Source organism: Myotis daubentonii, chromosome 2 (genome assembly GCF_963259705.1).
Source record: "Myotis daubentonii chromosome 2, mMyoDau2.1, whole genome shotgun sequence".
Lineage (NCBI taxonomy): Eukaryota > Metazoa > Chordata > Mammalia > Chiroptera > Vespertilionidae > Myotis > Myotis daubentonii.
In genome coordinates, this window is record NC_081841.1 from 215,527,540 (window position 1) to 215,552,716 (window position 25,177).

At 45.5% G+C, this 25,177-nt stretch overlaps 1 protein-coding gene across 7 annotated transcripts in view; it reads right to left on the reverse strand.

The window, feature by feature from the left end:
- Positions 1 to 25,177, reverse strand: part of TENM3 (teneurin transmembrane protein 3) — a 584,034-nt gene that overhangs the window by 118,171 nt on the left and 440,686 nt on the right. For all 7 annotated transcript variants that reach the window (XM_059685785.1, XM_059685788.1, XM_059685787.1 and 4 more), the window contains 2 exons: positions 23,799 to 24,037; positions 1,543 to 1,665 (listed from right to left, as the gene is read on the reverse strand). In XM_059685785.1, the coding sequence (XP_059541768.1) occupies positions 1,543 to 1,665; positions 23,799 to 24,037 (362 nt within the window). The remainder of the gene's footprint in view (positions 1 to 1,542; positions 1,666 to 23,798; positions 24,038 to 25,177) is intronic.

Below are 25,177 nucleotides of genomic sequence, written 5' to 3' on the forward strand. Positions count from 1 at the left end.
CCAGAAATAAATACTATTAATTTCTGTGTAGTTACTCGATCTGTTCATATGTGTGCCATCACTGCCTAAAACAACTGCGTAAGTAACTGTATTTTATTTCATGGAAATTTCCCACCGACAGTCTTAACGAGGAAAGATGGGTTCCCTCCTCGGTAATCTGCCCGTTTTCCTCAGGTGCGGTGTCCTCTCAATCACCAGCTTAGACTTTGGGGACATGCAGAACTTGGTGTCAAAAGGCCCCCTCCAGGGGTGGGACGGGGTATTTATTATTACTATGAAGATCTTGTCAAATTCCTCAGCCTCTTGGAGAGAGAAAAGAAGAGTCACAAAGTATTGTTGTTAAAATAAAACAGAAGATGGGAAAGCAAAGAACAAAAATACAATAAGAGCATTAGTCACAGTCCATGTAAACCACAATAGATATATAAATACTAGAGGCCCGGTGCACGAATTCGTGCACAGGGGGGGTCTGGCCGGCCCGCCCCCGATTGGGATGGGGGGGAGCAACTAGGGGTGGGGCCATCCAGGGGGAGGGGCCGCAGGGCAGTAGGCCAGCCAGCCCCACCCCCTGGTCGAACTCCAGTCGAACTCCTGGTTGAAGGGACAATTTGCATATTAGCCTTTTATTATATAGGATAAGCAAATATGTTCTATATAAAGATAGAATAGCTTCTTTTTAATCTCGCAGGGAACCTGCCCCACGAGGGGGACCTAACTGATGTGGAAGCAGAATACAAACATAAAAAGAAAGAAGTGGAAGACACGCCAGGGAGATGCTTAGAGGCAGACGACATATTCATCACGTGGCAATAGGTGTTGTATTCTGGTGGCTTTGAGATATAAAGTATTACGACATTTTTGCAAAAAGTCAGAGGATGTCAAACGCCAAGACATATCTACATACCACAAACATATATAAAAACAACAGACAGGCACGCATAATGTAAATATGCACACACATGAATACATTTTCCTGCGTGTTTATGCTGGAAAAATGAAACACAGCATTCTGGGTGTTTAAGTTGAAAAAAATTAGCTACAACCTCTTAAATTCCATTTTTAATTCAGAGTCAATTGACCTGCAAGCCTGTCAGGTCAGGGTGCAAGCTTGGGAAGGTTAGAGAAAGGGCAGTACATTATAATCCTTTAGTGTGGGCTGTGCTTAAAAACTTTCATATCAAAACTAATATAGTATTCCAACGCCACACAGTTGCTGAGTGAAGAAAGCGTCATATACGCAAGGAAATAGTGATGAGATGCTGAATTATAATCTACTTTCAGCCTAAAATAAAACGAAATACACATCTGCAAGGAGGGAAAGGTGGGAAGGCCTCGCTGTCTAACCAGACGGGCACACAGTATTATTCCCATAATAAAGTGTACATTTTCAATTGTTCAAGTAAATGAATAAAAACTGCTCCTTCAAATACGACATCTGTAATTTCAAAACCTTTTCTCTCTTCCACATAAAACTGGGTAAAGACAAACGTATGGCAAGAGATGTTCACAGAAACACACAGGCCACGTGACGCTCTGCCTTACCGCTGTCGCCAGAAGGCAGCGCCACGGTGTGCGTGGGCACGGTGTCCGAGTTCACCTTTCCGTTTTCAAACGTGTCGTTTTCTGTCTGCTGGAGCTGCCAGTTGAGGCCGAAGAGATGCATTGCTGGGGGGAAGGATAGAGGCTGGTTAAAGGGCTGCTACTTTCGCTGCAACGCCAACGGCAAACATGTTGATAAAAAGTCACGTAGAGTTACAATGCAACACCAAGGGTAACTGCATGATAAAGATCAGAAAATAAGCAATCCCGCACACAAATGCAATGGGTGGCGATAGGTACATACGCAGCACTGCAATAGTGCTCTGATGTTTCTCCATTAATCGTACCAGGGCACTCCTAGGCAAGAACAGTTACCTTCTCTGCTTTGTCGGAGTTCCATCCCCTCCACCCCTGAACTAAGTGGTGGGTGCTCATAGCAGCACCTGCCCAATTGCGTGACCACAGGCCACTCCCACGTGCATAACACTTTGTTGTAAAACCTATAGGTTCTCAAGCGATGCGATGCTATTCACTGGATTAATGTAAAACTAAAAACTGGGCTCACAGATGAATTAGCTGGCATATGAAATGATCAGAATGGATACCGATGCACAAAATAGAATATTTTAATAATCTAAATTTAGGATGACTTTATAGTATAATTCAGCAATGATCCAGATCAAGCTGCCTGTATATCTGTCAGGTAGTTTCCTGGAGAATTTCTGTATGAGCGTGATCCTATATACTAAAACTCTAATATGCAAATCAACCGAACAGCGGAACCACCGGTCGCTATGATTTGCACTGACCACCAGGGGGCAGATGCTCAATGTAGGAGCTGCCCCATGGTGGTCAGTGCGCTCTCACAGGGGGGGGAGCGCCACTGAGCCAGAAGCTGGGCTCATGGCTGGCAAGCACAGAGGCGGTGGTGGGAACCTCTCTTGCCTCTGTGGCAGCGCTAAGGACCAGGGAGCAGGCCTAAGCCGGCAGTAGGACATCCCCTGAGGGGTCCCAGACTGGGAGAGGGCACAGATGGAGCTGAGGGACCCCACCCTGCACCAGTGCACAAATGTCCTGCACCGGGCCTCTAGTAATCTGATAAATTGTAAAAACGTTGTTGACTAACTTTATTTAAAAGATTTGGAAAAGATAACTATAAGTTATATAGTTATACATGTCTAAATCTAATTAAAATTTTTATGTATTATTTAATAACATCCGATATACGTAGTAACACAATTATGTTGGCACAGTGTACAAACTCTGGCTCTGTCCTCAATTGAGAATTTAACCCTGCACAAGTGACATAATGTTGGTAAACATTAGGTTTACTTAAACAGTGAGGCTGGCTGCCCAACCTTATGTAATTGGTGCGAACTTCCTAGGCAGTACAGATGGAAGGCAGCAGGACAGTTCTTCGTGTAGAGGCATTTCATTTATTTATCCTTTACCCCAGATTACTGAGCTACTGGAAGTCACCTGACCGACCACGGTACCTCTCAAGTTAACAGTCCCTCTGACTGCGACGTGTCCCCTCCCCCGTGAAATCCCTGCACCTCCCTCAGGTGGCAGGTGCCCACTTCCTGGGGAAGCAGCACGACTGGATGGAGCATCTTTCCCATGACTGTTCATTCACTTTTGTATCTCATTTACCTTACACAGTGCCTGACACCCAGTAGATTTTTAAAAATATTTTTATTGATTTCAGAGAGAAAGGGAGAGGGAGATAGAGACAGAAACATCAACGATGAGAATCACTGATCAGCTGCCTCCTAGATGCCCCACACTGGGGAACGAGCCTGCAACCTGGGCACGTGTCCTGACTGGGAATCGAACCATAACCTCCTGGTTTATAGGTCACTGCTCAACCCCTGAGCCACGCTGGCTGGACTACCTAGTGGGTCTTGATAAATATCTGTCAAATAAACGATTTTATTTCCTGAGGTTTTAAAATCTAAGAAAACACTTGCGTATAAAAATATATAGTTATTCAAAGGAAAATTTAATAAATATAAAACAAATACATAAGTGGCTATGACAAGAGTGCTATTTTATTCATTATTTGATTGCCTTAGAGTGTATGAAAAATAGTGAGTGAAAGTCCCCTCGTATTATGTATAATTGATTGGATTTTTAAAAAAAGATTCAACAGTTTGGGGACCTTCCATGACCAGTCTCCCATTTTCCTGTTCCGATACCTGATATGAAATCATGATCTAGTAAGAAATATACCAGACACACTACACCTACCCTGTGTATCTGTAACAAATGTTTACATGTATGCTCCCTGCTTCAACCCCAGTCTGCCGGCAATTTCTTTTAGACTCTGATTTTTCAAGGATTAAGACATAGGTCATGGAATGCTTGAATTTACAGATTGTCAATGGGTAAAGAGGTATGACTCTGTATGTCATTTTTGCATTAGACAATGTAGGGTTTGACTGGCAAAATGTCAAGAGCTTTCTAAACACTGAGCACATCATACGTCTGTCAAGCTTCAGATATTTCCGCAAGTTTTGAATGAAACAGTGCGAGATACTTGGGCACAGAGTAAAGGTCTGACAGACACTTGTTGGTGGAGCAACAATAACTACCCAACAGGGTCAAGGCTCTCACACAAAATAACGTGTCATTACCGTGTGCTTTCATGGAGCATAAAAAGTCCTCTTATAGATTAGCTCGTTTTATTGGCTTTCACAGACTTTGAAGAGGAGAGATAATCCATGGATTATACACAGAAGTGTTAAAAGTAATGTTATGTTTATGTTTGGAGACCTATTTTATTTTCTGCCAGATGGGCAATATCTTATTATATATATTCATTATAGAAAATCTCCATAAAATGGGATTTCAGTTCTACTCAAGACATCATCTAATGAGAACCATACCCACTAATATCACATCTTGTTTCACACTGCATTGAAAACAGAGGCTAACAAGTTGTTTGGTCTTAGAATATTATGTGCTTTGAAAATATTGCTGGTTGGAATTTTTAGTGAAGCTCTTGACACTTACGATGTGTCATTTAAGATATTTATACAAACTCAGAGTGTTAGGGAGATTCACTCCAAAGGTAGTGTGAGAGAGAAAAAGAAAAGAGGAGGAGAGTGGGGTAGAGGCAACGAAGTCATAAAAGTCAAAATGCTTCAGAAATTACTAAGCACCGGTCAGTAACATGACATGCAATGTCTCGGCAGACACAGAGAAAATTAGTGAAATAAAACCCATCTGTAGATGAAGAAGGATGAGAACATCCCTGCCTCGCCCGAGCGGGAGGGCAGACGTGAACCCCCAGGGAGGCTGTGCTCCCAACCTTCAAGGTGGTACCGCGGATCCCTGGCTGACGCAGGACTGACCGGAGGGCGTGGGGCGCGTGTCAGAAGAAGCTGGGCGTCCGACTGAAAATATTATGTCTATAGAAGGCCACGCAGGCAGGAGCCCACCTCCTGAAGAGTACCCCATGCAACTAGAGATATTGTCACGACAAAGAGTCAAGAAAACGTTAAATTTGGAGAAAACTTTGAGGAGGCTTATGCAACAAGAAACAAGCCCAAGAAGTCAACGCTGGAGATAGGGGTGCTGATCTGGAGTCAGGAAGAGCAGAGACGGAAAATGAACATCTCAGAACGATGGTATTTCACGTCTGAACAAGAGCAAGATGACAAAACGAGAGGTCCAAGCAATGGTGTTAAGACCCCTGATGCAAAAACGAGGGAGGGCTGCCTAGTTCACTCTGGGGTGCCTACTACACCACCCTTACAAAGTGTGAAAAAGAGGCTGTGCCCTGGCCGGTGTGGCTAAGTTGGTTGGGTGTCATCCCACGCATCAGGAGGTTGCAGGTGCGATTCCTGGTCAAGGGCACCAGTCCTGGTTGTGGGCTCCATCCCTGGTTGGGGGTGTGCAGGAGGCAGCTGATCAATGTTTCCCTCTCTCTCTCCACCTCCTCCCCCCCCGCCTCTCTAAAAATCAATAAGCTATTAAAAAAGTTGCAGTGTGACAAAATAAATTCTACATTTAAAGAACTGAAGTTTCTAACACCAGTTAGACCTTCTCCACTTCTTTAAGACAAAACTTCTAAATTGCCAGGTATGTTCAAAGCCCGTCATCCCTGTGTGTCTTCAGTGGAACAGTTCACAGAGCTGGGAGATGAAAGGGATGCTTTCACATGCCGCCCTAGTGCCGCTGATGGATGTGAGAATGAAACAACAGAAGACAAATCAAGCCACAATAAGGAAAACACAAACGGATGTGGCTGGAAGCCGTGTGCGCTCCGGGTCCCTCACTCCCCGGGCTGATAGCTGAGGTGGGGAGAACTGGGCTGGCAGCGGAACCAGGCATCTGTCAGCCACAGACCCGTTGTCCGAGCCGCAGCGAGAACACCGTGGTGCAATATCACAAAAATAAAATCGTCACCAACACCTGCTCTGTGTTAAGTGCTGTGCTAGTGTGACCTGCATTATCTCATTGAATCTTCACAAAGACCCCACCAATAGTGGATATTATTTTTTTTTTCATGTTAAGTCTCAGAAAACAGAGGCTTTTTTTGAGAGTTTAAGGTCCCAAACAAGTGAGCAGTGGATCTTGACCTTGAACCCAGACCTTCTGAGAACAAAGGTCATATCACAGCACTCCTGTCCCTTTCACTCCAGGGTTTCAGAGGGAAACCACAGGGAAGGAAGTGAGATGGGACTTCCCTGAGGCCACGGGCTGGACACAGCTTCTCCCCAGGGTCTGGGAACCCAGGGCAGAGACAGTGTGTGGGGCGAGGGGGCAAAGGTCACATGTGTGCATCCCAGGCACTGTCCTTCCATACAAGTACTTTCCCATATACTTCTATTGTCCTAAAAGCAATTTTACAATAATATGATGATGATGATGATGATGAAGCAGGATACTGTGGCTAACCCAGAGTCTTAAAACAACAATTTAAAAATTACCTAAGTAAACACCATACTTATTAAAGTTTTAGGAATAGTATTGGTGTAGATTTAATCTTTAAAAAGTTTATGATATTACGTTTTGTAGTTTTATATTGTTATTTCCACATAGCTTTAGGAGATTTTAATGGGGCTGGGCTGTATTCATATCTTAAATGGGATCTGAGTAAGAGTGGAATTGTGGATGCTGGCGATGCTATTCTATGTCTATCAGTGTGCCTTTCAGATTTAAAACACCTTGAAGCCTGTTATCTTCCAACAATGTGCACGTGGCGAGGACCACTGTCCCCACTGTGTGAGGATGAAACACAGGCAGAGAGGGCAAGTCGCCCAATGTCTTAAAAAGTTACTGTGTAAGAAGACGCATGATACCAGAGTCCTGACTCAATTTCAGGTTCCTTTATCTACACTGTGCTACTTTCCTACTTATCAGAAGTGTATTGAATGAAAATTGAGCATTCACATTAAGGAAAATTTTAAAAATTTAACACAAATTGATAGCAGCAAGTATAATCAGAAGTTATTCATTTGCTAAAATTGGCTTTTACATACAAGATATTTACCAACTATAAATGGTTGCATTTTGCAAGGTTATTGGTAAGTTGCTTATTTGGAACTGAATTGTATTTCCTCTATATTAAAAATCTTAGAAATGGTGGCTGAAGTCCCCACTGATTTCAAAAGTCTGCCTACATCCCCTATAGAAATATGCACACACAGCATCCAAAGGCAACCAACAATGTTCGCAGAAGCGTTAACTATAAAAGCCCCAGACGGGAAACTACCCCGATGCTGCCAGCAGTGAGCGGATTCACATCTTATAGTGAAGTCATCAATGGCCTTCCGCACAGCAACACAAAGGGGTCCCACACAGCACGGAAAGGGGTCCCGCACAGCACGGAAAGGGGTCCCGCACAGCACGGAAAGGGGTCCCGCACAGCACGGAAAGGGACCCCGCACAGCACGGAAAAGGACCCCGCACAGCACGGAAAGGGGTCCCGCACAGCACGGAAAGGGACCCCGCACAGCACGGAAAGGGGTCCCGCACAGCACGGAAAGGGGTCCCGCACAGCACGGACAGGGACCCCGCACAGCACGGAAAAGGACCCCGCACAGCACGGAAAGGGGTCCCGCACAGCACAGAAAGGGGTCCCACACAGCACGGAAAGGGGTCCCACACAGCACGGAAAGGGACCCCGCACAGAACGGAAAGGGGTCCCACACAGCAGCGCAAAGGGGCCGGCCACTGCCAGCTGCAGCAGCATGAATACATCTCACAAGCAGAACATTCACCAGACAACCCATTCACAACAAGCGTGACTCCTGGCAAGTCTATGTGCATACTGTTCAAAAGCAGGACCTACCAGCTGGTGGAAACCAGTCACAGAAGTGACTGACTGCCCGCTGGGAGGGGGAGCTGGTGGAGCTAGGCGAATTCTCGGGGCTTCTGGGGTGCTGGGTAACATCCCAGTTTTCTACCTGGAGGGGCCTCCCCTGGCTGTCTCCACTTACGTGCTGTATACTTTTCTAAATGCCTATGACGCTTAAATTAAAATTTCCATTTAAAAGTAGTCCATCTAACACAGCATAGCTCAAGAGTGTATGTTCCCACCTTCCCTAAACCCTTTCCAGGATAATTCCCAGGCACAACTCTTTTAAATTGGTTGTAATAGCTGACATTTGCCCTCTACACTACAAAATAATAAGCATACATTTTATACGATCACCCAGATCAGTGATAACAAGATCACCATGGTACCCACGGTAGGAGAGACTCACATGCACACTCACCCATCAATCACGATTGCCACCTGTTTTACTAATAGCCAAATAGCTTACTTTAGGTTCCATCTTCTTAGGGTGCTGGTGGCATTCTTAGAGTGTAACGAATGATGTGTTTAAAATGAAAATATTCCCTACAGAATTCAAAGGCATTCATTCTATAGCCTCTTACAGTGTTTCTTTCTGCAGACTTTGCCAGAAAATGTTGAGAAAACCCTCATTAATTGAGATAATTTTGAGACGGGATGCTTGGAAAGATCTACCAGTGCAAGTGTCTGAAGATTTTTTTCTTCCAGGCTCTGAGCCCAGGCAGGTGAGAGCAATTACTGCGGCCCTCCTCGCGTTTTCCAGGCTGATGGAGATGAAGGGCCCTGGTGGTGCCAGATCTCGCCTCCGCCCACAGAAGAAAGGGCACAATGTTGTTTCTAACCAATATATGTTGGCTTGAGACGCAAAAGCCAGCGTGTGGAACACTTGAAACCAAAATGTGTCATTAAAGAAAATTACACGGCACCAAGGAGCAGACGCAGTGCCGTTTTCAGCTCCCCGTGAGAGGAGAGGTGCCAAAATGTCACCGCGTCTCCGGGGACCAGGCCATGGAGCTGTTGTCACAGCGGCTGTCATTTCCATGGCGAGCCCACGCTCTCCGGCCTGGTCCTGCCGAATACGGATACGAGGCAGGGAGGGGACAGCTGCTGCCAAGGCCCAGTGTCTGCCAGGACCCTGGGGCACATCCCGGGGGACACGTGGAGCAGGCACAGAAGCAGGCACCCTCCCGCCCAGCCCTGAAGGGAGCTCAGGCCACCAGCACTCTGAGGACCACACTCCGGTTTTGGCAACTGAGTGCTGTTCTTACCATGACTGCCAGTATTGGCTAAACGCTGTGGAACATGACAAGGTCATTCTCACAAAGACAAAAATATGAGCAATGAGAACCAGAGCTGGTAAGAAAAACCGACTTAAAAAATATCCAGAAAATGCCTGTAATTCCGTGTTGTTTAGCCTTCGAAGCCTTGAGCGTTCACCCACGCAACTTGGGTCTGAAGTTTCCCTTTCTTGTAATTTACCTCTGGGGTCCACTGTGGCACATTCCCCCCCACACACCCTTCCTGAGAAAGATTCGGTAAGAACATGCTATCAGAAGGTGCAGGAAAAGACCATCCCAATCTGAGGGTTAGAGGTCAGAGCACAGGTTTTAGCAGAGATTGTCTGGGCGTCTGGGGAGCCTTTTGTTTGTATGAAAAGAGACACAGGTCCCCGTCTCCATTCAGGCTCCACCTGGTGTGGCGGTTTGGGAAGTCGCTGTGTCTCATTCACATGAACATCTCACTTCTACACCGGATGACCTGAGGTTTCTCCCAGACCTATGCTCTGAGATGCCGCTGTACATCCACGTGCGGCCATTTCCCAGGCGGAAGCATGGAGCCTCGGAAAAGCCCCACCCGGCACAGAAACGATTTCAGTGTATCTGAATGCAAATGCTGGTCCTTTGTTTTGATTTTAAAATGAAAATATAATTACACGAAGTCCAACCATCATTGCGTGCATATGTTACCTCGGTACCTTGGGCTTTGAAAACAAAATTTCTTCGTTTTCTGTTTTAGTTTCATGAATATATAAATATACATAATGCACGTGTGCAATGATTAGATTTTACAAAAAAAAAATATAAGAATACTTTTTAAATATGGGGCAGTGATTTGATGTGAGACGCTTCCGGAATGCAGCCCCGTTTCAATGCCAGATGAAAGCAGGTTGGGTGAGGAGTGTGGTGGAGGCTGGGACCCCTGCTGGCCTCCGGTGTCGTTAGAAATACATAGTTTTCCATAAATTAGCTTTTGTTTTGGGTTTCCCGCTGTGCTCACATACGTGCTGACGGGATGTGTGAGGCAACGTTCTGGCATTCCACTCCATTATTATTCGTTATTAACTCTAAGGCTAATATAATATCAACAGATCTGACCTTGCTAACCCACATATAGTGTTTTAACATCAATATTTCTTCTTAAGGCTTTCACATGAATACATACTCTCGTTGTCATTAGAAGAAGGGAATTATCCCAACTACAAGGTGTTGGAACATTCCAAGCAGTGGACACCCGATGCAGCAAGTTCCCCTGAGTATTTTAAGATAACAAGTTAAATCATAACTTTTATGAGATATTTTCTGTGCGGGGGGGGGGGGGAGAGGGAAAGAAAATAAGAGGTAAAAAAAAAAGGTGGCTAATATTTTCTATTTCTATGCTGTGTATTTTTCCTTTCTCTTCTTTTGGCATTTTGTCACTTAATAAAGGAGAATCACACTGGCTGTCAAAATATCTTGCTGAGACTAACAGTCATGTAGCTGGGCAGGCTTGCTTCTGCCAGAATATTCGGCTCATATTCTTTCATAAACAGCAATATTAAAAAAATCTACTTTTAAATTTAGCTGCATGTTTTCTTCCTTAACTGTGCGGACCCAGGTGCTCCGTGAAGGGTGCTGCTTGGGAACTGGGTCCCAGCTGCCCGCCAGTCACTGCTGAGTCTGCCTGGGGGGGGGGGCGGAGGGTGTCGGGATTTCCCCCCCTGCAGACGGCTCTCCTGATGCTACCTCCGCCCTCCCATCTCCAGGTTCTGTTCTCTGGGTGGAGGAAGCATCCATGCGCCACTCAGATGGGAAGCACTGAGGGCTCACCATCACCATGAGCTGCCCAGAGGGGCCCATCATGATCGAGAAGGTGGAGGATCTTCGATGTCGACATTAAAGAATGCGGGAAGAGGACATAAAAACATCCCCAAAACACCCAGAATGCAGGATGCACTCATTCACAGGGTTGATGGGTAATTCCCTGCTTCCCCAAACACGGGGTTTGTTATTGCCGGGAAATGTATGCACCAGAGGCCCACGGATCCCGTGATCCACAGGCTGGTGGTACTGACTCCCTTTCACAACTCCCCTCCCTGCTCGAAAAGCCTTACAGGTCCGCAGCCTACTGGTGGGCAACGATGCGTATGAGTGCTGATGACCTACTCACGCACAAAAGTTTTTCTTGGCTTGGTTTGACTTTGGACAAAAGTAGACTAGACCTGAAAATCAGAATTCTTTGAAAATTTATGGCACTTAAACCATCATTATTCAAAGATTCCACCACTAGAGATATGGAGATTGTTGGCGGGAGGTTGGTATATTAAAATGTGGCAAAATCCAGAAAATTATCCCCTTAGGTTTGAGAAAGGTAATGTGACCTGTGGTGTGTGTGTGTGTGTGTGTGTGTGTGTGTGTGTGTGTGTGTGTGTGTAGGTGCTGGTGCATTTGCCTAGTTGCAACTTTAAATAAAACCGATGACCATTTAGAAATCTGGGCACAACTCATCCATGTAGCTTCTTGTTCGTCATTCATTCATTAACAAACAGTCTGTGTCGCCCTTACCCAGTTCTGTTTCTCAAGAGAAGCAGGGTGAGCTGCACCCACGTCACCACCTGCGGGACCCGGTCGGGAATGGTAACGGTCACCCGGGTCTCCCCTGACCACCTCACCCCCCCAGGCTGGGAGCAAAGGCTGTGGGCGTCCAGGGTCCCAGCTCCCGCCACTGATGTGGCTTAGGGAGAGGAGTGTCCCTTGGTTACACACTGGCCGTAACTATTACTAATGGGTATTGATGGGACATCTGTGGACATTTATCTCAAAGCAAAATGTCACTGGTCCCCAGGAGGCGGCTCCCCCGGCCAGCTGGCCTCCGTGCTTGGGGGGTTCAGTCTCCCTTTCTAAAGGTAAGCAGCCACCTTCCCAGCTGCCAACTCGCATCGCTTCTCTGCTAAGATCTCAAAGGCTCTCTTGGAAGAAGGAAAAATCGCCTAAAAATATCTTTATTCTAAAAATAGAAAATGATGGTAAAATTTGGGATTATTTGAAGTGATTAACACAGTTAGGTTCTATGTACGAATTCGATGAAATTCAGGTTCACTAACTACATCGTGCAGTGAGCTTGGTAAAGCCACCCATGTAGTTAATGATGCGATTAAGGGTCTAGAGGACAGTGATGGCGAACCTATGACACGCGTGTCAGAGGTGACACGCGAACTCATTTTTTTTGGTTGATTTTTCTTTGTTAAATGGCATTTAAATATATAAAATAAATATAAAAAATATAAGTCTTTGTTTTATTATGGCTGCAAATATCAAAAAATTATTTCTATATGTGACACGGCACCAGAGTTAAGTTAGGGTTTTTCAAAATGCTGACACGCCGAGCTCAAAAGGTTCGCCATCACTGGTCTAGGATGAGGTTACAGGACCCAAAGGAAATACCTACAGCATCTCCAGTCCCCTCAGCAGTGATTTCTATACTTTTTTTTAAAAAAATGTGTTTATCGCCTTTGTAATTGTAAACATTTTATGGTATTATAATACTATACATATGTTTATATTTAAATATTTATTTTTTCCCTGAGATAACTGACATGTGGGCTTCACACGCACAGAGCGAGGGTCTTACAGGAATGCCCTTTCTGCCTCCGGCCCCCTCAGGACTGGCACTGGCCACGCTGACCTCTTTGCTTATCGACTGCAGAGCAACATGACCTGTATCTCCCAACAACGACTGACATACAGAAGCAACGTATGTTTTTAAAATGTCATCAACACGGATGAATCGAGCACTCATACATGTTTAGGAAAAACCCAAAGTTATCTTTTCTTTGAACAGTTTTAAAACTATTTTCTGAGGCTACTTTATAAATAAAATGCTTAACACATGCATGCATACTCTCTACAGCCGAGGGGAAGGAACGTACAGGAACAGACTACAAGGCCTTACGGTGATCTTCCATCTCGTTCTAGAGCCAGCGTTCCCCCGGTGAGGTTCCTTCCCGCTTCCTAACGCTCACTGCTACAAGGGCTGTAGCTAGACCCACTCAACAAAGAAAACGGATGAGCAACGCAACCCTTTCTCCTCGGACACATCAGGCTTTCTTTGTACTAATCGCTCTATATTGGCTTTAGTATTCCTGGGAATTGATTTTTCCGGCCGCCTTTCGGTTTATGTGGTCACACTTCCAATTTGTCCGAATGCCAGCATTTGTCAAAACACATAACAACCCTCGTCATTGTTCTGGTTTCGCAGGAAGACCTTTCTGTGGTGCTCGGGCTCGCTCAGCTCTGTCGTCTGTGCACTCACCCCCCCCAGCCCCCTTTTAAACAGTCATCATGGTTGTCATTAGTGCCCAGTGTCTGCATCCTCACGGTATAATCCATGTTGTTCCCTGCTGTGTCTCTCATCCTGCTTCCGGAATAAATGTCGTCACTCAATAAACAAATTTTGAATGCATAAAGGATGGACGGATGGACGGTCACTTCCTTTTCTGGTGTTATATTAGTAATTTAATACAAAATCACTGTGTAGAAACTGTGGAGTCTCATTGTTAAGGAAGAAGGATGAGGTGTGTAGACATGCTAATATTATGTCGGACAATAAATAAACTGAAAGAGTATATGCATTTGGAATTTACTTTATCGCAGATTCCAGGATAAGACCTTTGTTTGAATACAGATTCAATGGAAAGTAAAGCTTTTATACTGAATTCATTCCTAAGATTGCTAGCAGTCGATAGTTTTGTTTTTTTAACCTTATATATGCCAGTTACTCTTCCTTTCACTCCTCTTGATGTCGAATATGCTCTGAAAAAACAATGCCCTCAGTACCACCAATATGAAAGCAAGTGACATACGCAACGCTGATTAAATATCTATGCAACGTAACAAGGAAATGGCAAATATTGTATCGCACTTTCCACTTGGCATTAGTGGGGAAATGCAGCTACGTTTTGCAGAAATGATCACCCCAAACAGAAAACAACACGGCATTTCACACGTGATATTTATGTCCCCCACACTCTCAAGTTCAGCTGATGCTAAAGGTATATATTTACAGACTAGAGGCCTGGTGCATGAAATTTGTGCACTTGGGGGGGGGGGATCTCTCAGGCCGGCCTGGGCCCTCTCGCAGTCTAGGAGCCCTTGGGGAAGTCTGACTGACAGCTTAGGCCCATGGGGAGCGGGCCTAAGCTGGCAGTTGGATATCCTTAGTGCTGCCGTGGAGGCGAGAGAGGCTCTTGCCACCGCCACTGTGCTCGCCAGCTGTAAGCCCAGTTCAGGGCTTCTGGCTGAGCGGCGCTCCCCCTGTGGGAGCACACTGACCACCAGGAAGCAGCTCCTGCACTGAGCGTCTGTCCACTGGTGGTCAGTGCACATCATAGCAACCGGTCATTCTGCTGTTAGGTCTATCTGCATAATAGCCTTTTATTATACGGGATTTCAGAGAGGAAGGGAGAGAGAGAGAGAGATAGAAACATCAATGATGAGAGAGAATCATTGATTGGCTGCCTCCTGCACGCCCCGTACTGGGGATTGAGCCTGCAACCTGGGCATGTGCCCTGACCAGCAATCAAACCAGTGCCCTCCTGGTTCATAGGTCGACACTCAATCACTGAGCCACGCCGGCTGGGCTAAAAGTATTTATCGTTGATGTCCTTGAACCCTTTTCAACTCAGGAGCTCCTTGTATCTGAGTGGTAAAGAACAGCCTGTTTGTGCATAGAATTCCTCCTATGTTATTTACTCCGCTGACCTCGTATCGAGCTAACAGTCAAATAAGTTATTTTGGGGAAGGAGAAGAGGAGCACACTCCCTATCTTCGCACCAATTTGGCAGTGATTTCTTCCTGATGTGCAGTAATAAACACGTACCAGCTCAAAGCTCCACATTCTGCTGTCGTCCTAATAAAAACCAAAAAAAAATGTGTAATGTGAAAAAAACTGAGTGTGCGATACACAGCTTTTTCCCACTTTAGGTCCAATTCAGACGGCACCTATATGCTCGTACAGAGCTGGCTCTCGAGTGAACTGAAGGTTAAGTCACCTCTTGATCATTTCTGGGTTTCTAGACGATGCCCTGGACAGAGAAAACTGGTATTTTCTGCAAATTAATAGAGCTCACGCTGAAGTCAGGACAGAGTGCAAGACCGCCAGCATCTCTGTAGGTCAGAGGGAGGAGTGTGTGTGTGTATGCGAACATATATGTACGCTTTCATCCAAAGTGCCTCTTTCATGGGAAGCGTACCACCGTCCAGAATGGGTTTCAGTAGACTTTCTCCTTTTCGAATCGGCAGAGTCAGAGTCCTGCAGTAGCTGCTTTATCATATCACCACTTCCCCCCTCTCCCAGGGGTCAACGGGTTTATTCTGAGTCTTCATTCACCTTTGAATCAGGTTTAAATATGTCTTTAATTTCATATATCCAAGGATAACATAAAATACTGATTTATAAGTTTTCGTTTACCATGTTCAATCCTCTAAACCACAGGCAGTATATTTTCTTCCACAAAGTGATGAAATCACACCAGTATTAAAATGCTGCCGTCGCATCTCAGACAAGATGCATTTTCGAAACGTAATGCAACTAGGAGTCAGGAAGGAAGCTGTAGTGAAAAACGGTGTGTAATTCATTGCTCAGTTGTGTTCTGTAACCTAATAAAACAGCACTTTTATTGCACAAACATGTCCAAAAAGAAAAAAGAATGTCACAGCACGTTTTATTTTGCCGTATATATTGAAATGGCTGATTTTTCATGAAGCACAAAGGGCTGGCGTATTTTTCTTTCTGACCCTGAGGTGCGTATAGATAGCTAGTAGCATAATCAATTTCAAGGTGCACAGAGAGGTAAACTGTTCATAAAATGCAAACAGACAAAGAAGTAGGACAGAGAGCTGCTACCGAACCCTGAGTGCCATGAAGCCGGCCTTGACGGGTTACCTTTTGCTGGGTCTGCGGAATGCTCGTGCTGCTCAACAGCCTTGTTAGCAGATGCATGACAACATCTATTTTAGGAGTCACTTGGTAGCAGCTGTTCATGAATTTTTCCAATGAAACACAATATTGAAAATGCGAGTCCTCCTTAGCAGGATGCGCCAGGAGTTCATCAGCGAAACCATGCTGAGTTACTTCACGTCATTGGGAAAGGAATTAACAACCAATCCCTTAAAAGTCCAGATTTTTTGGGGGAAAACCGAAACCAAAGCAAAACTAAGGAAGGTTTGCAGCGGTTCTCAACCTGTGGGTCGCGACCATCAGAAAACACATAGAGCATGTCAGATATTTACATTATGATTCGTAACAGTAGCAAAATTACAGTGATGAAGTAGCAACAAAAATGATTTTATGGTTGGGGGTGACCACAACATGAGGAACTATATAGTAAAGGGTCGCGGCATTAGGAAGGTTGAGAACCACTGGTTTAGAGGGAAATGGGAAGTGTCTGTTGAAGACGTCAGGGTTTCTGTTTTGGGGGATGGAAATGATTGAAAACTGATTGTGGCACTGTGTGAATATAAACATCACTGACTTGTGCACTTCAAATGGGTGAACTGTAGGGAATGAGAACTGTATCTCAACAAAGCTATTATAAAAACTGTCGAGTGAATTATTGGTGGGGGATAAACTGAGCCAAAAATCCAGAAAATGTGCTCGCACAATAGAATTTGATGGCATTTTTGTCTTCCCTAGTTTTCCTCAAATTTAAAGAATGGGTGCAAATGCTTTTGGTGCTCCTCCACGCGGGGAATTATGTGAATTTTCAGGTTCTGCGTAGCCATCTCCGAAATGACAGTGAGGTGGTATGTCCACCATGGTGTTATCTGGAGTCTGACTGGACTTTGTTGCCGTCTTTAACGGTGTTAATCGAATAACGCAAACATTTATTTTGACTTTATTTAATGTTTCAATAATGTTCATTCCTGATGATAAGATTTCTGGGCATTTTTATATGTTTACAGGTTATCCCCACCGACTGTGAGCAAAGGACAATAGTCAAGCCTGTGACTCATCCCATAACCAGGAGCAGAGGGCGAAGCAATGGTGACCAATAGGCTCCATCTCTTTAATCCATTCGTTGGCGAACAACTACTATCTAGTACCCTTCCTTACTGTCTTCTAATCATTAGGGCAGAAAAAAGAAGAGCCAGGGCCCAGGAAAAGAAAGGACAGGTCTTTTTTTTTGATAGATCTGCATCACTATTGTCATCAAACACAACATGTGTGTTTAGAAATCAGCAGATTTTCACTGTGTAAAGATGCACCAACTGAAGTCCTAGAGGAGGGTTTTAACTGGGAGCTCAGCCCTGTAAAGTCCTAACATGGATGTTGAAAAGAGGTTTGCCATCTGTCCAAGTGTGGACAGTTTATGTTGAAGAGCAAGAGATGCTAACCCCTGGGACATCTGTCCTAGGAGGGACCAGCTGGAGCTTCTCACTCCTGCTCACTCCTCTCTTTCCCCACAGGGCCTCGTGACTGCCCACGGAGGGGCGGTTTCTAACAGGTTGTCTGTGCTTGTCCGAATGGTAGCCAACAGCCGCACGTGGCTGCTGGAGTTTAAATTCATGAACAATAATAACACGGAAACTCCAGTTCCGCAGCTGCGCTGGCCACACTGCGAGGCCTCATGAGTGACACGTGTCCAGTGGCCACTGAACTGGACAGAGCAGAGACAGGGCGTCGCCATCATGAAGAGCAGCGTCTGACGTGCTGGCTGAGCCCTGATGCTCCAGGTGTGGTCTGTGGCCACTGCGGCAATCCCTGGGGCCTGTCTGAACGCGGACCCTGGGTTCTCGCCGCAGATGTGCCCAATCAGAAGGTGCATTTTAACAGGGTCTCCAGGTGACTGCTGGCACATGGAAGTTTGAAAAGTATAAGTCTGGACTTCCTTTCTTCAAATCCCATGCTCTGGAATGCCACTAAAGCAATCTTTTAAAAACATAACGGCCTGCCCTAACCAGTTTGGCTCAGTGGATAGAGCGTCGGCCTGCGGACTGAAAGGTCCCAGGTTCGATTCCGGTCAAGGGCATGTACCTGGGTTGCGGGCACATCCCCAGTAGGAGGTGTGCAGGAGGCAGCTGATCGATGTTTCTCTCTCATCCATGTTTCTAACTCTCTATCCCTCTCCCTTCCTCTCTGTAAAAAAATCAATAAAATATATTTTAAAAAAACACAAAAAACAAAACATAACGGCTTCAACTTTTTAGTTTCTTCCCTATGGTAAGTCTTTTGAAACCTCATGGGGGCGGTAGAGTGAAATGGGTCTTCCAGTTTCTGGTCCAGCTTCCTCATTCCCAGGCTGTGTGACTTCACACAAGGGGCCTCTCTCCGCAACAGACTCCCTTTTGTTTAATGGAGACAGTGACTCAGGGGTTGCTGTGAAAATTAAATGAGGCGATTCACACACAGCTTTGGACATGATGCCTGCTGCCCTGTGAGCAGCCATCACCCATGCAGATAGTTCATGTCCCTTCCTTGCCTTGGATGACCTCTTCTCAGGGTCATTACCCACTAACCGCTTTGACATTAAACCCCGTGAACTGACCTCCGCTTTACCTCTTAGGAATCACCTGCTAGATCAAGTCTTTCCCCAACATCTTCAGCCCGAGAGAGTTTTCTTTTCTATTTTTTGCTCCTATGGACCTTGCAGCTATGAGAGCATATGCCGTCCATAGTATGTTTACGTTATTGTCTTTCTCACTTGACTGTGAGTTTCTAGAACGGAGAGCTAATTTGGACCTCTAACATTTGTTAGAGTGTCCAGAAAAATGTTGACCTAAAGTAGTTACTGAAAAACCATAGAACAGAAGAAAATAAAAAAAATACTTAGACTAAATAAGAACTTTATAGGTATAACAAGAATATCACAAATTATCAATCATGGATGGAACTGGAGAGCATTACGCTAAGTGAAATAAGCCAGTCAATGAAGGAAAAATACCACATGATCTCACTCATTCATGGATAATAGAGACCATTATAAACTTTTGAACAATAATAGATACAGAGGCAGAGCTGCCTTGCCGGGAGCCGGTCCATCCTTGCTGTTTCAAGGGACCTGGCATATATGGCATACGGTTCTTAATATGTTTGCTCACCTTCTTGGCGCTGTGATTTAACCAAGGTCACCTCTCCGAGAAAGGTTGAATCCCCAGGTAGGGATTTTCCCCTGAAGTTAGGGAGGGAATAAAACCCCTCAACTAAGTGCCAGGCGGGTAATTAATCCCTTTAACTACAAACAATCATGCTTAAACTACATAATCTTTTCTCCCTGGAATGGAGATAAGAAACGCCCTAACCTTTGTAATAGAGATTGATAGGATTGAATCAACTGGTATAAATACAGTTGTAACAAGACAGAAACACTCAGAACTTAGAACACAGAATTCAGAAGATAGAACCTACACAGAACCTACAGACAGAAGAACTTCGCTGGAGAGAACATGGCAAAAGATCCTGGACTGAACCTGACTACAGAAATATGGCAAGAGAACCTGACTAGAACCTGGTGACCAAACCTGGCTAGAGATCTCAGACAGAACCTGGCTGGAGAACCTAGCGAGGGAATATGGCTACAGAACCTCGCTGGAGATCTGAAGCAGAACCTCTCTGGAGATCGAGACCAGAACTTGGCTGGAGATCCTGGCTAGGCTGCTGATCAACTGAACGCTGTCTCCGTGTCATTCTTTCTTCGCCGACTCCGTCTACGCCTTTGGGAACCCCTGGACCTGCTGGGGTTGGACCCCGGCACTGCCTCAAACAGATTGTCAAACTGCAGCGGGAAGGCCGGGGAGGGTTGGGGGGCAGGAGGTAGGGGGATAAGAGATCAATTAAAGGACTTGTATGCATGCATATAAGCATAACCAATGGACACAAGACACTGGGGGATAGAGGAGGCTAGGGGACTGTCTAGGGCGCGGGGGAAAAAATGGACACATATGTAATACCCTTTGTAATACTTTAAGCAATAAATAAAAAAAAATAAAAAAAAAGAAAGGGAGGAGGAGGATCCCTATGAGACATAAAAAAAAAAAAAAAAGAAATAGAAATATTACTGCTAAATTTTAAAAAACTCCGAATGATTACACAACTTAAAATTAAACTGGGTTAAATGAGTAAGTCACTGGCATTGGGATGACTACTAGATCATGTAAGATGTCCAAGCGATGCTGAAATCAAATGGTGATGCATAGTCCAGTCGACATGGATCAGTGATTGACCATCAACCCATGAACCAGGATGTTACTGTTCAATTCTCGGTCCGAGATGCAAGCTCTGCCCCCAGTGGGGGGTGGGGGGGTGCAAAAGGCAGCTGATTTATGATTCTCTCTCATTATTGATGTTTCTTTCTCTCTCCCCCATCCTCTCTGAAATCAATAAAAATATATTTAATTGTTAAAAAAAAAGAAAAATTGATAAATGTGATGAATTAAAAAATTCTATATGATATGTGGCATAAAAGTCATGAATCAAGTTAATAATAAACTGGAAAAACTACATAACATATATGAAAAATGATTCACGCCTATATAATAAAACCCTAATATGCAAATCGACTCAACGTCGAAACGACCGGTTGCTATGACATGCACTGACCACCAGGGGGCAGACGCTCAAAGCATAAACACATGCTTGTGTAAGAAAACAGTGCATTTTTGGGAACTGGTAAATTAAAAACAGCTGCTAAATAAGATTATACACATCCATTATCAGCAAGAAAGCCTGGTACAAATGCATTACAAAGCCTGGCACTCCAGATGCACATAAGCATGGAAAAATATCTGGAAGGGTATATGCCAAAATGTTAGCAGTGGTGACCTATGCAGAGTTCACAGTGATCTATGGGGATTAATTTTCACTTTCTTCTTCCTCTTTTATTAGCTGAAAATTGTATGGGAATAGAAAAACAAGAAAACCCCTCCCCCTCCCATCATCCCTCCATTTCAGAAGTTACACCACACCTTGACTCTCCTGAGGTAACTTCACCTTAGAGAAGAGACAGATTACAGCTCCATCCTCATAACTTCTCATGACCTTACTGGAAGGTGAGAAAGCAAATTCTGGGATAGACGTGATTCCTCAAGCTTTTCAGTTTGCATATTTCTTTGACTTTATACTGACAGTCAATAGGAGAGAATGCGGGGAAAGTTTAAGGAGACTGCACTTTGTTAACAGTTGGGAAGTCAAGCTGATGAAGACATTGGCTTCCCCACTGATTCGGGGTTTATCGGAGGGATCTCACTGGACAGGCAAGTGGCCCTTTTCCTTCTCTGCTTGACTCGCACACTCGGTGGGCGTGCACGACCTTCCCTGAGAAAAGCGCCCTATTCCATTTTCTCCAAAGCTAATGATGGCATCTTCAGTCTGAAAAGATTTGCGATGGTAACTGATGAAGAAAAGAAATTCTTTAGCTGATTTAAACTACAACAATGACAACCATTGCAAAAATGTGTGCTGGTTACTTAAGCACAGGAAGACCAGTGAAAACTGGAAGTCCATTTGAGATTAATTAAACTAATAAAAAATACGAGAGAATTCTTTGATGATAAAAGTAATTTTGATGATAAAGGTAATCCTTGGGTTGCATCGCCTTAATTTCTAGCACAATAACCAGATCATCAGAAAAACGTTCAGCAAGTATCTGTACATGAGTAGATTAACTATATAATTTGTATGCTTCCTTGTGGGGAAAGATAAAGTCAAAGGGAGAATTTTTGGAGTGTGGTACTAGAAGCAATATAGGATGATGCTAACTATTAAACAGCAAAAAAGGGGCCATTTGAAAAAAAAGAAACATTTGAGCTTTCACTTAGAGCTCTAATACTCAATTATATTCACGAAAGGACCCTTGAAAAGAGTACGTCTCACAAATAACAGTGATCTAATCACACGTTAAAATGCTATTTTTCCTGCCACTCACACACGTAAATAAAATTGAAGGGTGTTAGAGCCGATACTCAAAGGATTTTACAACTGGTGGGATCCAGGCACTTACAATCGGACAGGATGTCCGACAACACCTGGGCAACCCCTGGGCAACACCTACGTGGAATCCCGGCCCTGCGCAGTACCTATCTGTTTGGCATGCACGAGAGTTCAAAACTCCCCTGCAAAAACATAAGCTGAATTGATTCCATCCCACTGATGACCGATGTATTTCCGGACCCTTGAAGATTCTCCGGCAGCACAATGCTGACAAATGTGCATAATTTATCCAGCTAACCAGAAGAGACCCTCCTAACAGACGGACATTCTCTAGCTGAACACGAGCAATCCATCTCTGAAGAGTGGTTTGTTGGTGTGGCCGCCCTCACTGACCTTGAATGTTACGACACAGCACAGCATCGCTTCATCGGTGTGCGATCTCGGCCCAGGGAAACCCCTGGTAGCTGGTAGCTGGTTTGACCCTTTTTACAAGGAGGGAGTTACCTTCGATTGAAAACTGACACAAAGGTGTCACCCCGACGGACAGTGGCTCCCTGAGGCTAATGAGGCTGTGTCCAGGGTCAGGGGGAGAGAGTGCCTGACGCATGAGTGATGTCTGCCGGGGTCTACGACCTGGAAGCAGGTGTACAGAACAAGCCACACACTTACCATCCTTGACTCCATCATCTCTAAAGTTCCTTCACGCTCTAAAGTTCTATTTTTCTCTTAAATGTTGTGGCTCAAAATGGTTATTTCCATTTCCAAAGCACGTAATTTTTAACTAAGGAGCGCTGTAGCTGATGACAGACACCGGCCCACCGCACCAGCATACGACTGTTCTAGACGCAGCTCTGTGACACCTCCTTCAGCGACAGACTTTCACGGGGCAGCACACGTTGCTCTGTGAACTTGGAAATGCACCAGGGACTGCGGTTCTTGTAGGACCAGCCGTGCAGCCTGGGGTTTCTCTCAGTGGGTACCATTAGCATTTCAATATCATAGGCCTTTCCCCACACTTAGAAGGCCATCAAAATCGGATGTGGTCCTGACAGGTAAAGAAAACAGTTTCCCACAGTTTGAGTGTTCATCTGTGGGACAGAGGGGGCAAAGGTAACAGTGACCACTGTCATTAGCCCTTCCGTCACGTGGGTTCCTATGCAGGGGGAACCTTGACCAGAGCCATGTTAGAAGAGTTGACAAATGCACATCCACGAGCAAGTAAAACCTCCTTTCCCAGTTTCACGGATGCCCGGTTCTCAGAGAGTGTTCCTGAGGGGAAAACCGTGGTCCCCAGTGAGGGGACTTACACTTAGTGATTCATTAAGCAACAAAAAGTCTGAGATAATTCTGAGAGCTGAGCTAGCGGGAGATGGAGACGTGGCCCGTCCCAAGAAGCAGAGCGCCTACTGACCATGCGTCGTAGGTGACTCCTGCCCTGTGTCCACTCCTGGAAGGGCACGGATTGCTTTGTGAACGTGACATGGCACAGGTTACCCATGTTTTCCCGAGAAATAAGCCAAAACCAGACGTACATACACTAGGGTTTGCGTCCAAGAACATAACTTGTTCTTTATGCAAATGCAGCTTTTCTATTTACCCAAATTTGTTAAAAATCACGTACACTACCCTGTAATTACAACGTATCATTACCGACTCCTTCCCCAGAAAATATAACCTCAGAACAGACTTCTGGACCAAACAAATAGGTACGTGCAACAGAACCACAACGTCCCGACTACGGGACAGCACGCTCCTGCCGCGCGGCTCTTACCTATGAAGTAGGACAGCAGCACGGCCAGGAGCACGGACACGCCTACGGCGCACAGGGCCGTGCACTTCCAGCTGCAGTACTTGGAGGACTTCTTGAACTTGAAAGCGCTTCTCGACAGCGTGTTTCTGGGCAGCGGCCGGGTAGGCGGCGAGTACACGGAGCCCGAAGCCATGGTGTATCCCGGGGTCGCGGTGCTGAACAGTGGCGTGGTCCCCGTCCCTGTTTTGAATAGGAAATGCCTGTGGAACGGGGGACATGGTTACACATTGGTACCAACAGCAAGACGCACACGTGTTAACACGCGGAGACAGACTGCGAGGCGTTCGCTCTCCTCTCTGTCTCCTTAATCGTTTACTTCCAATAGTTTTACAAACCTGGAGACTAAGGAAACATTTTAGCCCAGTGTGGGTCAGTGGTTGAGCGTTGACCTAGGAACCAGGAGGTCACAGTTTGATTCCCCATCAGGGCACATGCCTGGATTTCGGCCTCCATCCCCAGTGGGGAGTGTGCAGGAAGCAGCTGGCCAATGATTCTCTCTCATCATTGATGTTTCTCTCTCTCTCTCTCCCTCTCCCTTCCTCTCTGAAACCAATAAAAATATATTAAAAAATAAAACTATAGGCGTCTTTTAAAAACACACACACACACACACACACACAAAGAATATTTTAACCAAAAAATAAAAAAAGCAGCTCATAAGAAGACTGAGCTAAGAGGGTCTGTAGTGCAGACAGCAGTGCTAAGGCCTGACAATGGCGGCTGTCTCTACATCAGGCAGGGAACGTGACAGCCTGGCAAGGGGTTCCCATCGGACCATTTCCTGCACAAACCATCCTGGAGCCGCCCTGTACGAGCTGCCTTAAGAACTTCCTCCCATGGCCCTGCAGACAACTCAGCTTAGGACCTGACAGCCACATGGATGCTCGCTGCCACGTGGGAGCACGTACTCCGGTAAACACAAGCGCGTCGGCCGCGCTCAGGCTGCGGCTGCTTCCGTTCCTGGTGTCCTGACACGTTCTAGTCCTAGCCGCTCTCCACTAACGGGACCATCAGGCTTGTGGGGTAAATAAAGGAAATAATTAAATTCTATGTACCGTGTGGTGTGTTTTTCCTCCTGAAATTCCCCCTTGTGTCCCTGCTCTGCCCGGCCTCTCAATTCCAACAACTGTGCCACTGCCTCGCCTCCAGGGGACACGAGGCAAGATGAGAAGTAAAAACAGTCTGAGTGCGTGTGGGCTTCCTAACGCCCAGACTGCAGGGGGTGGTGGTGTGTGTGTGTGTGGCGGGGGGGTGGGGGGGGGTAGTGGCGGGGGGAGGGAAGGGGAGAGAGAATGGAGCAGATTGGAATATAACAGTGATGTTTGGGAAAAACACGGTGG